Source organism: Mytilus edulis, chromosome 1, assembly GCF_963676685.1.
Source record: "Mytilus edulis chromosome 1, xbMytEdul2.2, whole genome shotgun sequence".
NCBI classification, from domain to species: domain Eukaryota; kingdom Metazoa; phylum Mollusca; class Bivalvia; order Mytilida; family Mytilidae; genus Mytilus; species Mytilus edulis.
In genome coordinates, this window is record NC_092344.1 from 30,141,896 (window position 1) to 30,157,741 (window position 15,846).

General features: G+C 31.6%; 1 protein-coding gene across 2 annotated transcripts; it reads right to left on the reverse strand.

The window, feature by feature from the left end:
* Positions 1 to 2,170: 2,170 nt before the first annotated feature.
* On the reverse strand, positions 2,171 to 14,401 carry LOC139511479 (uncharacterized). 2 transcript variants are annotated; one of them, XM_071298258.1, is made up of 9 exons: positions 14,274 to 14,401; positions 13,611 to 13,985; positions 9,878 to 10,046; positions 9,218 to 9,330; positions 8,298 to 8,379; positions 6,430 to 6,522; positions 5,987 to 6,053; positions 5,420 to 5,579; positions 2,171 to 4,664 (listed from the first exon to the last, which is right to left on the reverse strand). In XM_071298258.1, exons 2-9 carry the CDS (start codon positions 13,956 to 13,958, stop codon positions 4,524 to 4,526), a joined length of 1,173 nt encoding a protein of 390 aa, XP_071154359.1. In that variant the 5' UTR covers positions 13,959 to 13,985; positions 14,274 to 14,401; the 3' UTR covers positions 2,171 to 4,523. The 2 variants fall into 2 exon arrangements, with proteins under 2 accessions (XP_071154359.1, XP_071154367.1); XM_071298266.1 differs by having other exon boundaries at positions 14,290 to 14,392.
* Between the last annotated feature and the right edge of the window lie 1,445 nt (positions 14,402 to 15,846).

Genomic DNA, 15,846 nt, shown 5'->3' on the forward strand with positions numbered 1-15,846 from the left:
TTCGTCTACATAAGACTCATCAGTGACGCTCATATCAAAATAGTTATAAACCAAACAAATACAAAGTTGAAGAGCATTGAGGATCCAAAATTCCAAAATGTCGTGCCAAATACGGCTAAGTTAATCTATGCCTGGGATAAGAAAATCCTTAGTTTTTCGAAAAATTCAAAGTTTTGTAAACAGGAAATTTATAAAAATGACCACATAATTGATATTCATGTCAACACCGAAGTGCTGAATACTGGGCTGGTTATACACTCGGGGACGAAACGTCCACCAGCAGAGGCATCGACCCAATGGTGTAAATAGTTATCAAAGGTACCCGGAATATAATTTAGTACGCCAGACGCGCGTTTCGTCTACATAAGACTCATCAGTGTCGCTCATATCAAAATAGTTATAAACCAAACAAATACAAAGTTGAAGAGCATTGAGGATCCAAAATTCCAAAAAGTCGTGCCAAATACGGCTAAGTTAATCTATGCCTGGGATAAGAAAATCCTTAGTATTTCAAAAAATTCAAAGTTTTGTATACAGGAAATTTATAAAAATGACCACATAATTGATATTCATGTCAACACCGAAGTGCTGACTACTGGGCTGGTGATACCCTCGGGGACGAAACGTCCACCAGCAGAACTCGAAATAAAAAAATAATATTACCGTGATTGACATACAACTCACCTCACTTTCTTGACTTACACTATTAATAATAGACAGTAAGGGTTAGTTGAACCCTCAACCTGACATTCCATCTTCAGTTACCACCTTTGCCGTTGTTTTATATTGAACCATTGCGAAATATCTTATTTTTTTCTGTAACATGGCTAGACAAAATAAAGCTCACAAGAATAATGTACCGAAGGGGGATATTTCCTTAAAAACTTTACAATTTTGTTTTGATTGATACACAATTTAATTTACGAGTTTTTAAAATTTATTCATTCAAATTTCAACATGTAATGCATTCACTTTTGATCAGATAACAGTTGTGTTGCCAAACGACCACTGAACCGTTCTGGTAAAATACTTCCTCGTATCATCCTGATGAGATCAAAATTACCTTGACATGGCACTACTTGGTTGATTGGTTATTTTTAACTGTTGTCTTGAAACTTGCTGGCAAAACACTATCGAGATGATGATTTCAAGAGCATCTTTAATATTCTATATTTTGGAGGAAAGTCCAGCAAACAGTTTCCAAATGATATCACATACGTTTCCTGGTGAATTATGATGTGTTTTTTTTTTAATTTCATCTGACTTTACATCGACAATATGAACAAACCTTGGCTTTAATACCTACACCTTTAGCATGGACTTTGTCGTGTTTGACTTTTTCGTGTTTTTCTTTTTTTTTATGTTTTGGCTTTTTTAGTTATGTTTGACACACTTAGTCTTTTCTATGTATTGATTGGCTGAGCCCATTAGGTACAGCGTTTCAGAAATTTTGGTTTTCCACGTTCTTGGAATTTGAAGTTGACTTTCAACTATATGTGATTCAAGCGTCACTGTTATTCTAATTGAGACAAAACGTGCGTCTAGCACAACATGCCTTTGTTCCAGTGGTAGATTCGATATCTCATCGTTACAAAGATCACGTTACTCTGACGGTGTTCAAATTTGTTGCTTTATATATTCATAAATATTTTTTCAAACATAAGCATTAATTCATGTACTAGTATTTTAGGTAAAAAAAAAAAGAAACAAGAATGTGTCCTCAGTACACGAATGCCCCACTCGTACTATCATTTTCTATGTTCAGTGGACCGTGATATTGGGGTAAAATCTCTAATTTGGCATTAAAATTAGAAAGATCATATCATAGGGAACATGTGTACCAAGTTTGAAGTCGATTAGACTTCAACTTCATCAAAAACTACCTCGACCAAAAACTTTAACCTGAAGCGGGACAGACGGACGAACGGACGGACGGACGCACAGACCAGAAAGCATAATGCCCCTCTACTATCGTAGGTGGGGCATAATAAAACTTCTTACAAATACATCAATGTATATAATAAAGCAAACAAAGATCACAAAACAGTCAGCATAGTTTCTCTATTGATTGCATAATAATATACTAAATGTATGCGTTTGGCGTTTTGGTTTCTATCGTTCAAATAGATACAAATACATATTCTTGATTCAAAGGGAGACAAAAGGCAAATTCATTTGATAAATTTTATTAACAATTTAGAGTCATGACTATAAAACATGACACAATGATAACAATGAACTATGAATGACATATGAACAGTACATAATTATTTTAACAAGCTAACACGTAAATATTTCATCAATAAAACAAAGTCCCCTCATATAAAATTATGCATCTCATTTTACAAAGTATTTGTATGTCTGAAATCAATTGAAAGTACAGCCTCCTTATATTTCTGACAATTATACATTGTAAAAGTTTGCTATAAGGGTTCTTCCTGACTAAAATTGTGAAACTGGACAGTCCACGAGTTAAAAGCCGCAATCCTCGAAAATATTAATAAAAGGCCTACGTTTGCATGCTGGTTTTTTAAGTTATAACATCGCTATTCAATAGTGCAAAGTTAGAAATTAAGTATTAAATGCTAATTTGAGCACCATATCTAATATTTAATTAACAAATCAACTTATAAATCAAATTATTGCATTTCATTTTAACACATATCATCAGTTATTGGGTTATGCAAATATATGAATCAGTTACAACAAGCATTCAGAGAGATTGATATTTGAACGAATACAAAGTTTCATTTATGGGCATTTTCTCTATAATCAAACTTTTTTTGATTATTTCACATATTTCCATAAAATCCAAAATCAATTCAGCGCTTATTGTTCTGTTGAAGGTATTTGGGTAAAAAATTACAGGTTTACATGATTATGTCAAATATTGTCTTTCTCTTACAATTTGGGGATAAAACCTTAAAATTTGCCAGAACGTCAAAGTACACATATTTAGCTGTGATATTTTTTGCCAATCATTTTCCGTATGTTATTAACAACAACAAAAATAAGGAGATGTGCAATTATGGACAATGATATTACTACTATCCATGATGAACAATGGATAAACATCAAAATTATATGGGGGCACTGTGTGGCCTTTGACAATTAACAAAACCTAGTGTATATAAAAGAAATATTGTCAAAATTTCAAAGGAAATAAAGACATATAAACTTTATGGTACAATAATATAAGGTATTTTAATATTGAAAACTCATGGTGAATTGAATTCTTGCTTCTTAAACCTCATCATAATCTATAAACACAAAACCTTCAAATAGAGTCGTAATCAACCAGCGTATATAAGGAACAATTAATTTATATCACGAAGATATTTAAATTGTAAAATGCATGCATAATAATGATGAAACACATTGCTCAGTATGGAGGGAAAATAACAATATTTCAATAGTAATATTTATAATTTATGGTATTATTATACTGTCAGAACGGATAAATAATAACAAATGCACCAATTAAACTCAGGGGACCAACATATGTACTAACGCGAATGTAGGATGTAAAGGACTGTGAAATAGACTGATATCAAATACATCATCAATTCAGACAATGAACATTTTTTCAAAAGCTATGAAGAATGCTAAAAGTGCAATAATAAAGACCTTACAAATAAACAAAATCATCCAACATTATAACAATGGAAATCCCGAAGCAAAAATTCCAATTAGGATGTACATTATTGTACACAATTGAAAACTCTGGAGTATCCTCCAGTATGTCAGCTCATAAGTTTAATACTCTTAGATACTCACTTTATTGGTTGTAGCTTTTCGGTAAATTCCGGAGAAATACACTACTTTATAGAATAATCAGGTTTAAAATATCTGGCTGAAGTATACACCTGTTATCTCTGATGACCCTTTTTACCCTTTCATGGATACTGCATATATCGCCTATTTAGGTAAAGTTGTTGATGCTCACGCTTTGCCTGGATTTTCTGTTAGTGATATTGTACTGCTGTGTGTCGGTTCGTTTTTATAATTATAAACGTTATGTCTTCTGACTTTTCCAACTTGTGGTTTTTCTTGGACCAATAGTATATTCTTTATAATACGTTATTAAAAAAATAATCTTGTCAAATCTTTTTAGACAACCAAATTGTTTAGTCTGAATATGTCATCCTGCATTTCACTTTGTCGTTGTTTTTTATTATTTAAAACTATTGATGGGCTGTCCCTTTTTTTTATTGTTTGTGTAAATAGAATATAAAATTGAGAATGGAAATGTCCTTTGATAAAGAAAGAAGACAGACTTGTAGTTTAGAAGCAAGTAATATATCAAAGTAATAGTAAGAACCAACCTAGCATACTAGCATCAGATCATTTTGAAAGTTCGTTTACTCGTAGGTCGTACTCGGAATAACGTATGTCTGCACATGATTTGTTTTTCGGTTTCACTAAGGGTATGCCTTATTTTTGTAAATTTTCCCTTTATAAAATCTTAAAACAAAACAATGGGTTGTCATAAATCATTATGTGAACATGCATGCACATAATATTCAGAAGAGTGAGTTATCTAATCCGACTGCTTGCAGTTTCAAAACATGTTGGTATATCTTTAGAGCCGGTCCTAGTCTAATATTAAGTCCAGTTAAAACATCACTTCTCTTCATCAAAAGTAATGACTGTCCATCTATCTCCTGATAAAGAAAATATGACTGAACAAACTGGATACATTTAACTTTAATTGATATGTGGTAATTTGTTTTTCACTTGTTCCTGTGATTGATAGCTTTTGATATTGTCCTTTCTCCCAATTGATTAGCCTTTGAGTTCGGTATTTTTGTTAGACTTTTTTTACTGCACCGGATGCGCTTTTCGAAAATCAACGTCTCTTCAGTGACGCATGCTAAAGATTGGTTACATTCAGTGTATTCGTCAGACTTCATGTTGATACACTATTTTTATAGGTAGCGGTTTTAATACTCGGAGGTTTTTTGATGGTGAAGTTGAAGTCATTTTTCTGAAGGTTTTTACGGGAAAATGATGTCGTTTTTTTAATTTATACTTTATATGAGCAACTTGTTAGACTGTGAAACTGTACTCAATTTTTCCGTCGGTTCATTGGCGAGTCTTGTGTAGGCGAAACGTGCATATCGCGAAATAGAGGATAACTGTCTTTGATGGATTTTATTAATGGGATTCATGTAGCCCAAAGATTAGTTATTTTTCATATTATTTTGTAGTCTGTTGCTTGTCTTCCGGTCTTACTTCTAGTTTTTAACTTAATGATGTCCGTATTGCTTTGATCAACAGATTTTGATTGTTCCTATGTTATCTTTTCTCCTTTTTGAGAATTTAAAGATTGGTTTGAATTTCTGACACAACTTTTTTTAAAAGTCATTTACCGTCATCAAATTTGTTATATAATTTGAATTCCACTATATACAATTACCTGTTCTTTGAAAGCTTCAGCTTGGTCATTGAATCCCACCGATATGATAAATTGAACGACGTCATCCGTCGTCCATTTGGAAGCATCCGGATATTTACCGTTATCTACCTTGGGTATTGACGAATGACCATTCACTTTTGATTCATTTTTGAAAAAAGATCTGGAATAGATGTGACTGACAGAATATTGCATTGTTACGGGAGTATTATTCAACCTATGGTAATTAGCGCAGACAGATTAGAACTTTGGCCCGTGTCTCATTTTTGGATAATCATTGTAAATTTGAAATTACGATTGTCAATAAATTTATAAATTATTTTGAAAACAAATACAAATTAGTGTATGTCCGATCCAATTGTATGTTCCCTTAACTTTTTATTCTGTTTTGCTTAATTCTATGACTTTTGATGACCATATTTTGAACACAGGTATGATACTGTTGCCTCTATTCGTCATTTTTTCCTATCGTTACATTACTTTATCATTACCAATAATAATTTATAATGAGATTAATTTATACATCAAATTGTTTGTATAACTTCCCCTGTACGTATGTACACTACTTACCTTACATCCGGGTCCTGATCTGTAACTGGTGACTCACAAGGGGTAGGATAATTGCAACTAGTATCGCCTATAAGAATAAAGTACTATGATATATAATAATGCTTTATTTAAAATCTTCAACTCAGTACTGTTAATATTATTACATTAAATTCTTGCAACTAGTATTTCTGTTAATAAAACGTATTAATTATTTAAAACCTACGTTATATAATGTTTTTCATACAAAGAATTCAATCAAAAATTTGATTTGAAGATATTGACTGACAAAGAATTTTTTAATTTCAAATGTGTCCACGAAATTTATCTACAAATCGCGGTTTCATAGCATCTCATATATAACTCGTATGTGCCAGATGGTAACTTTCAAGCCATATGCATTACCAAAATTGCTGTACACATAATGTAAATGTTATTTTGCTCTATAATGTATAGAGAATTCTTACCCGATTTGTTTTCATTATCTTTTGTCTCTGTGTCCTCTACAAGGTCCGCGTCGGTTATTCCTTGATCTGCACATTCAGAACATATCCATTTCCCTAGTAAACAAAAAGACGCAATGCATGTGCTTTCAGTGTTGTCATTAATCAAATAAAGACAAATCAGTGAAAATTCACATGTTTAAATTAATTTATATTGAGTTCAAAGTTTGTTTTGTTGTTTGTCGTCTTTCTCCGAATTATTCAACACGATTTCAAATTAGGTTTGAACGTAGAGTCGTACAAAATACTGTTCAGCGATGGGGTTTTTTTCTTCTAAAAGACGGCAAGTTATTCAAATGTACGTCAATTAAGTCAAGTTCTAACCTAGATACTGCATCAGACGAGTAATTAATTTATCACATATAGTGAGATTTAAAACATAAATTGTTCAGTAGTTGAAGTTTACATGTTTGCATCGATGTCTTTTTGTATTGTTCATGTTAAGGCAGTGCTAGCATTAAACCATATCCAGACACAATGTTCACAGTAACCCAGCGTTCAAGTACGCTTCTTTGGCATCGAAGTTACCAAAATTTGTGTATATCTTCTGAATCAATAAAAGGTAGAAGGGAAAAAGCTTGTTCAAGCAGGCAGCTGATCTAAAAATCTCTGCTTTCAGACAACGGAAGACACTTTTTTAAACTAAGAGAGTACAAGAATGGGTTGGATTGATCCTTTATTCAAATGCTCTTTGAGGTCCGAATATTTAAAAAGAAACAAAAAACTTTTAAATTATTGATTGATCTGGAATACTAACAGCTTGTCCAAATCTTCCATTGCTGTTATTCACTCATTCCTCGTAGCTTAACAGAACGGGATGTCGTGCAATGGTTAACACTTCCAACAAAAGAATGACTTCTTTCTGCCTATAGCGATCATTTACCAGATTTCAGTTCTTGATGATAGTCACGGTTTCCGGAAAGCTTATTTGTTTTGTTGATTTTTTTCATATTTATAATGCAAGCAATAATCCGCTGTTCAGTGAAATTACTACTAGGAAGATTAATAACAATACAGGTTTATAAGGACAGAGGTGCAGATGCATTTTTTTTTAAAGTGAGAAATATTGGCCTTTTTTGTAGAAGTCATGACTTTTATATTTTTGTTTAGACGTGGCTATATAACATTTTCCTTGATAGTATCACAATAGGGCGGCTTCGTCCTAGGATCGATGATCATCTTTGTGATTTCAGTAATCCAATAGTCAACTTTCCATTTCACAACAGCAGCATATCCTCTCGGCTATTGTATGGCGTTTTCATTACTCAATACATAAGTTAAGCTCGTCCATGTTCGCATTGAATGGAAATAATGGACATGTATATGATTACGGCACAAACACTGTTCGAACAGAGATGAGCGGAAGTACGACTGAAATTGACATCCCTTAAGATTAAAGGTCCCCATTACGAATTTGTTGACCGATAAGATGTGTCCGAGTCAACTCATTTGCGGCATTTTTTTCGCGGTACAAGATACAAGATATTAATTTACTGATTTCTTTATATTCCCGATAGTTCCATTTTGACAACACAGTGATTACTTTTTAACTCGATGCATTGAATGTAAAAACTGACCATTTCTGGTGTGTTATTGGTTTGGTCTCTTACGTATATGGTTAGTATTTTACTTATAGGCATCTCTTGGACTGTCTTTTAAGGTAGGCAATATTAGGGATATTTGACGTTTATATTCGGAAAATCTCTATAAAAAAAACTAAGCTGTTGGATATCATGCCTCCACACATTATTAGACATGTAATTTTCAATTATAATCATATCCAATAAAATTAAATGATTGGGCTTTTGATGGCACATTAGAACCTAATTTACCTGAAGGTTTGTCTGTGACTTTAGGAGTGTGACAGTTCATATGGTAACCTTTGTCACAAGCATCGCAAAATAACATGCTATCCTGAAAAAAACCCCACATAAAATGAATGTTAGGGGAACATTCTAGATGTTCAAGATTTGATAAGTAGAATCTAATACCCTAAAACTTTCTGGAATGAACACTGTTGTTCAGAGAATTCTTGATTGCTTATGAAATCTCTAACAACAAATTTGTTAAATGCTCTTTGACAGACAATTAACAGTGAAAAGAGTATGTCTGTTGCAAATGAGATATGGAAAATTCTCTTGCTGGATCACGTTTATTTTCCAGCTTTAATTAAAAAAAAATCAAACATCTCTGATATATGCATAGAAATATATTCAAGTAATAAACATATTCTGTTGTGTTCCTTTAAGACAATTTTCAAATAAGTTTATGTATACAGAAATGAGAAAAACAGACGCTTTCATGGTCATTTTATTTGTTTTAGAATGAAAATTATTTGACGCATGTTTTCGATTAATAACATTCTTGTCCAACTGTCAAAAATACTTTTGTCTATGAAACATATGTTTAAACGTAAGATAAACACGTTTCACATCTGACAGTAAAACAATCATTATAAACTTTATGTTTAATGCATGTTTTCCAAGAAAAATGTATATACTTTACCAATCCCATGAGAGGTAATACACATTCATTGCTATTATTTCTCTGTAATAAAGACATGTTGTGTGAGACCCCATTGGTAATGAAGGTCGATAACACCCTAGTAGTATTAAACAAATAGCGGAAGATACCAAACGGGAAATCGGAACTATCAAGTCAAAGAAAGAACGACAAGATCATGGAAAAAAAGACATGAAAAAAGAGTAGCAAAACACTGGGGTGATCTCAGTTGTAACATCGATTTACTTACTGGATCACTAGCATCCAAACATAGACAACACGTCTTACAGTCAATACATTGCCAGGGATATAGCCTTGCTCTGCTAGAGAGGAGAATCGAATATCCCATACATGTTGGATGAGCTAAAAATAGAAATAACAAACTATACGTTTCAGTGAGAAAAAAAAGATTAATTTTCTATGACCTACCATACCTTTCTTTGCTTTTCTGACATACATGTTACTTGTGATAAAAACAAAGACATAATAAAAATTTGTAATATCTGATTATTTTTTATAACTAAACACTTTTTTTTTAAAGGAAGTAAATTTAATCTAAAATAGTCAGATATTCCAAAATCTTATTTTCACTGTAGGCGTAATTATTAGAAAAGATAAAAAAAAATCACAACTGTGAATACACAGATGAAACTTCTCTCTCACAGAACGATTTGATGAATATCTTTTACAAATTATTTCAATGCTTTTCTGGCAACAATTTGACATGAAGCCAGTTTCTAACGTTCATATTTTCAAAATAATATATAACCAGTTATGATTGATTGATTGTTGGTTGCTTTACGCCACAATAGCACAAAAAGGCTATACCGCGGCGAGTAACCAGTTATGAAAAATTACACACAGAATAAATTTGCATGAAGATACAGTTTTATTAAGTCTGTTTCCGTACCTTTTGCACTGCAGTCTTTACAGACTAGAAAATCTTCCTGCTCGCCCTTCTTGTTGTTTTCTGCTGTCTGTAGACAATAATCACAATTTCCTTCATTCAACGGATCTGATGGCTGGGGAGGGTCTACAGGGCATTCTTCGTCATCATACGGACTCTGTTTTATTTTTTGCTAAAACGGAAAAAATACATTTTTATTTTTTTTATTTTGCTACCAAACCACTCAATGTGATTAAACGATGAAAGCATCATATCATTAGCTTAATCCTCGAACGACAGTAACACACTTTTTGAGTTAAAATTCCGAAGCTATGTTTAATGTGATCGCGAAATGTCAATAGGAAGTTCGAACCATTATAAATGAGACCATAATCCAGCAACACTATATACGAAAACAATAAAAGACATATACTGGTCAACAAATCGGACTGCAAACGGCCAGTGACAGTTACAAACGACACCACACCATTTGATCTTAAAAAATAGACATAACTCAACTTTTAGAACACATTATCCTGGAGCACTATTAGTTACAATATTTTTTACTGGTAAGATTCCACTTCACAGACCATGCAACATCATCTATATTATAAACAAAATTGATACAAAGATATGCAGTGCCGCGCGGATTCAGTGGGCTTAAAATATACCTATTTTTATCATATTCCCCCAAAAAAATCTTTCTATGAAATTACCTTCCCCTTTCGAAAATCCTGGATACCCCTTTGAGATTTTAATATGCAGATAACAGAAAACTAGACATCTTAGTTTCTGAGTAAACAGTATGCTGAATGTTTATTTAGATGTTTCGACTGGGGTCCAAAATTTGACATGCTATTCGAAGTTAGCATTTGAGAGTTAAGTTTAAGTCTAGGGACTGAACATGTGTTTCCTAGACTATACATGATGCATTCTTAGTCAACCGAGCAAGACCGGGATGTCAGTATAGACATATAGACATGTGCAACATATGTTCCTTACTATTATAATAAATTAAAAGTTAAAAAAAAATCAATCGATTTACATATAAATGTGTAGACAAACAATTTATAAATGTTGAAATTTTTATTTTTGGAAAGCAGTCTATTCTTGTAGCATTTTTACTACTTTGTGTAGCTTTTATTTATACCTGTTTTTTTTGGTAATTTTCCGCCAAAACCTTTGTAATACAGAAAAGTGGGTTTTATTTTCTATGTGTCTTAATGTTCCGTTCAATATTTGTTCAGTTATACCCCGCTACATGTTCGTGTTCATGTAAATCAGCAAAACCGTAAGTGCTTTGGTTATTATGTGTTTGTCATCTGGAGATGTAGTGATGATGGTCATTCTTTTTAATATCTATTTAATATGACAGTTGTTATCCATTCTTTTGATGTGTTTTTGTGATTTTGCCATTTGATTAGGGACTTTCCGTTTTGGATTTTCCTCGGAGTTCAGAATTTTTTTGTGATTTTACTTCTTTACATACTTTTAGAGCTTTTAGATATTTTAGAAACACTTGTCCATCGTTAAACATATGTTGAAGTTTAGATGTATTATTCTTTTAAATATCTCCCTGGATATGAATGGCATATAATTCACATCTCCTTTTAAATATACTTTTCAATAGTCACGTTCATACGGTATTTCCGACAGAAACATTTATAAAATTATCATTTAAGACCGCGGGGCAAACTACATAACAAATGCATACTTAAATTATGACCGTTTTCGTTTCTTTCGCACCGACTATGCATGTATATAATAGTCTAATATTTGGCACTGGATGTTACGCAAACATAAATCAATCAATCGTCGAAAATATTCCAGACTTTACCTTTGTGGAGGTCACACTTTTACTGTTCCGAATTACTTTCTAAATAGACATAGAGAGAAAGGTTCGTGTCTACAGAAAACCTGTTTATCCCCTTTTTTTTTACCACAGACACACTCACACACACAGACAAACATAGTCGGTCTGTCTCAAGTCAAGGAATTTGGACCATGTTGTTGATCATATCATTTCTATTTGTTTATGATTCTGTGTATATTTTGTTTTGAGTAGTCGGGTGTTTCGGCGATATATATTTTTCATATCTTTATAGTCCGATTAACATTTTTCCCATATATTATTGTTAACGTATAATAAAGATTTGTATTTTTTTTTAATATGTTTATATTTGCTAAATATAAGACAATCTGTCAGATTTTTAAGAAAAAAGTATTCTAAAATAAACCTCTTTTTTTATCTTTTTAATGTTCATATTTCTGTTATCAAAGATTATAAGTAAAATTGAGAACGGAAATGGGGAATATGTCAAAGGGACAACAACCCGACCATAGAGCAGGTAAAAACCGAAGGATACCACGCAGCCCAGTTGGCCTCAGTGCACATTTAGTCATCGTAGATTTGTTACAAATCGTTAGGAATTCCAGAGTTCGGACGGAAAGGGATTACCTTTTTTTTCATATTGTTTTAAAAGTAATTTTCATTTCCTACATTATTAAATATTATCATTACACGATATTTAGATGCATATCAAAATTTTATTTATTTAGTCTGAGCAAATTGTCATATTTCGGATCGAAAAAGGACGGATGATAAAATCAGGATTAGTTCTTAATTTTTTCTTCTTCTTCAATTGATTTCCACACAGATTAATTATATGACATTTGTATACGTCATATCATGGAAGTATTTATTGACGTCAATGCAAATGATGCGTTCGATGGTTTTGAATTTCGAACTGCAAAAAGGTTCAATATTTCGTATTGGTTTTATAGTATTTTCACTTCTATGTATATAACACTTCTCAAAATGCATTGTAGTGTACCGTTTAATAATTTTCACTTTGAATACAATACCATTTTGAACTTAAATCTATGAATCAAAAAGGGGGACGGCTTCATTCATAAATTGTTCAGTTTTATTATCATTTTCTACATCCTTTTAATTTTGATAAGAATTATTTTACATTTGCAGTACATGGTTTAGTTTTTAAAAAGATTTAATGTAATCGAAAGGAGATATTGAACTCGGAAAATCGGAATTTGTTGCATTGAGACTGGAGAACAAGAATGCAAAATAGTCACCAAGTAGATGAAAATGTGTTGTTTAGAAGTATTTGTTCCAAGAAAGTCTATTAAACAGTTAACTCCTTCATTGGTTTTTGTCTACTCTATGGTCGGGTTGTTGTCGTTTTCACACATTCCCCATTTCCTTTCTCAATTTTATTGCAGCAGATTAAATGAAAACATATGCGGTTCAATTTGAAAAATGTACTGAAATCGAAACACACCAAAAAAAATCTATTAAAAAATCAAACGAAAGAGTAAACATAAATTTAAAGACAACATGCCACCGATACGAGGAAATTAAAGTACAAAATACCAGAATTCAAAATGTCGACATTTACCAAAAAACAAATGAACTGTTCCCAACAAAATGAGTTCTAATTAAGGTGCTGTATGATCTAAAAACAACTCATTGCAATTCGATTTACCATATTATCAAACCAACGAGCGTCTAATACGACAAAATTCAAACTGACAGTTTGATAAACAACCAGAATAAACCAGTTAACTAAACACGAGCTGCTAATGAATTATGTATAATTTAGCATTGATTTTTTACATGGTTGCTTTTTCTCATTCTCATAAAATTCCATAAAAATTAATACAACCATCCTTGTTAAAACCGTCATTACTTAGAAAAAAAATACTGTAAATTTCCCAAAAATAATTTCCTGTTGTATACCTTTTTCTTTGATGGCCTCCCCCTTTTTCCAGGATTCGATATACTTCTTTTCAGTAGGGCCTTTTGTTTAATCGCAACAGCTTTATCCTTGCTGACCTGCTGGGCTGATAGTACATAGGTACCAGACGTCAGCTTCTCGAGTCTTCCCGCGCTTACTTCTTTCTGCAAACTAACATGCAGAGGACACTTAAACTCATCTTTAGTTAAGTAATATTTCTGTGTCACCAGCCATCTCTCAATGTCACTGACTGTCACCCCTCTCTTGTTGTTCTCAACGTCTGCTTCGGCATCTTCTTGTCCTCTAGTCAAAGTTCGAACAGCTTCTACTAATATCTTGTTAGAAGACATTTTGTTGTTATTGCATATCGAATTCCACTAAAAAAGAAATATGTACAATCATTAATTGATTTTTAATATTCTATTTTATTTTATTTCATTTAAATAAGTTATTTGAAACCTTATAAATATTACTCATAAACTTTTTTTCAATGAAATATATATCAATTTTTACTTTTACTTTTTACCATTAAATGCCCTCTGAAACTACCTATTTATAAACCATGTGACACATCCTTGTAACCTAAATAAATAGTTTCCCCTTTCTATTTAGACTTTTTATTTTATACCAAAAGTGATAACTTTTCAAATTATACGATTACTTACTTAGATCCATACTTACATGTGAAGTTTCTGAAATACACACCAGGTAAACATGTGTATTTTCTCTTCCTGGCGAGGACACGACAAATACTGTATTTACGCATGTGCGTAAGGCTCGTATGTTTTGGATTGTGGGATATAAAGACCTTGTTAAACTATCAATTTATTTTATGTAAATGCCAGTGTTTTTGTTATGATCGACATATTCGATAAATTGAAACTGTAATATATAATTCCGCAGTATAATAAACAAGCAATTAATTATTCAGTTTGATTTAAATCTTTACATAGACTTTGAAATTTTAATCTACAGGATATATTTGTTTTATTTTTAGTAATACATATAATATTTAATTCATATCAATATTATAATAAGAATTATTTATAGCTAAAGTCACGGTATTTTTTTATTTCAAGTTATGAATCAATATCCATAGTTTTTAAACTGATTTCAATTAATATTAATACATTCAGTTTAGAGGGTCTACACGAGTTCTAAAATCGACCAGTTTTTTCTTGGAAAAAGTTTGCCTCAGAAACAATAATTGATTAATTGTAGCTGAATAAACGTCCAGTGGCAAATCTTTCATGGATGTTATGAACGACTCAGTTTACATAAGGATGTATAAAGTATATGATATATCAATTACAAATCTTTGTCTTAACATTTCAATGAAAATTAATATACAAAGGAAAAACGGCTGAAAATATAACTAACTTTAAACTAAAATGCACTTTTTGAGTTTGGTAAATGTTTCAAATTGCTAATAAATCCTAAAATATTTTATAAATTCCAATATTCTCAATTTACAGTTATGATTTTTCATGAATTCATAGTTGGATATTTTTTAACTATGAACTGTAATAAAAACCTGAAGTGCCTGCTATGGGTTATTGACAACTTTATGAAACTGGTTTATATTTGTGTTATTTTCATTTACATACTTTTTAAATATTTTCGCATATTTCAAAAAACTTTTAATGCATAACTTGATATAATCTTCTGTTTTAATCTATGTCTTTTTTTTTCAGTTCGAAATATTTTTTATTTAATGCGATTGTTTTATATTTTTTTTTCTCAAGATTTTACAGTATTCAAGTGACTTGACCCGTGAGTCTTTAAGTTATCGTGTTACGAGTCCTGTTTGGGGGGCAAAAATGATGTATATATTTGAGATTCATGTGCAATAAGATGAAAATATCTAAATTCTACGAATTGTCAAAACCAAACTTCCAGCTCCACACTTTAAGTTGAACTATGCTGTAACTTATTAAACTAGTAAAACTCCGAAAGATTAGAAAAAAATCACTCTTGTTATTGTGTTGTAGCTCCATTTTCCCCGATATTTTTCGCTCTAATTTTTGTTATCAAATTTATTTTAGTAATAAATAGCTTATTTTTGGGGGCATAATTTGAACTCTGAACTCAATTCATGAGTAATTCATGCATCATATCTTTAATAGATACAAGGAAGTACTGTATAAAAATTAAAGTAGTGTTTTATATCTCAAATAATAAATAAAATCACAAAAATACTGAACTCCGAGGAAAATTCAAAAAGGAAAGTCCATAATC

What these genes read in the sequence shown, in the direction of transcription:
- LOC139511479 (XM_071298258.1), bottom strand. Translation starts at nt 13,958, where the DNA reads ATGTCTTCTAACAAGATATTAGTAGAAGCTGTTCGAACTTTGACTAGA. An exon ending in GTTTGGATGCTAGTGATCCA is followed by an intron (nt 8,380 to 9,217) that starts GTAAGTAAATCG and finishes GGTTTTTTTCAG; the next exon opens with GATAGCATGTTATTTTGCGA. An exon ending in GATCAGGACCCGGATGTAAG is followed by an intron (nt 5,580 to 5,986) that starts GTAAGTAGTGTA and finishes CATCTATTCCAG; the next exon opens with ATCTTTTTTCAAAAATGAAT.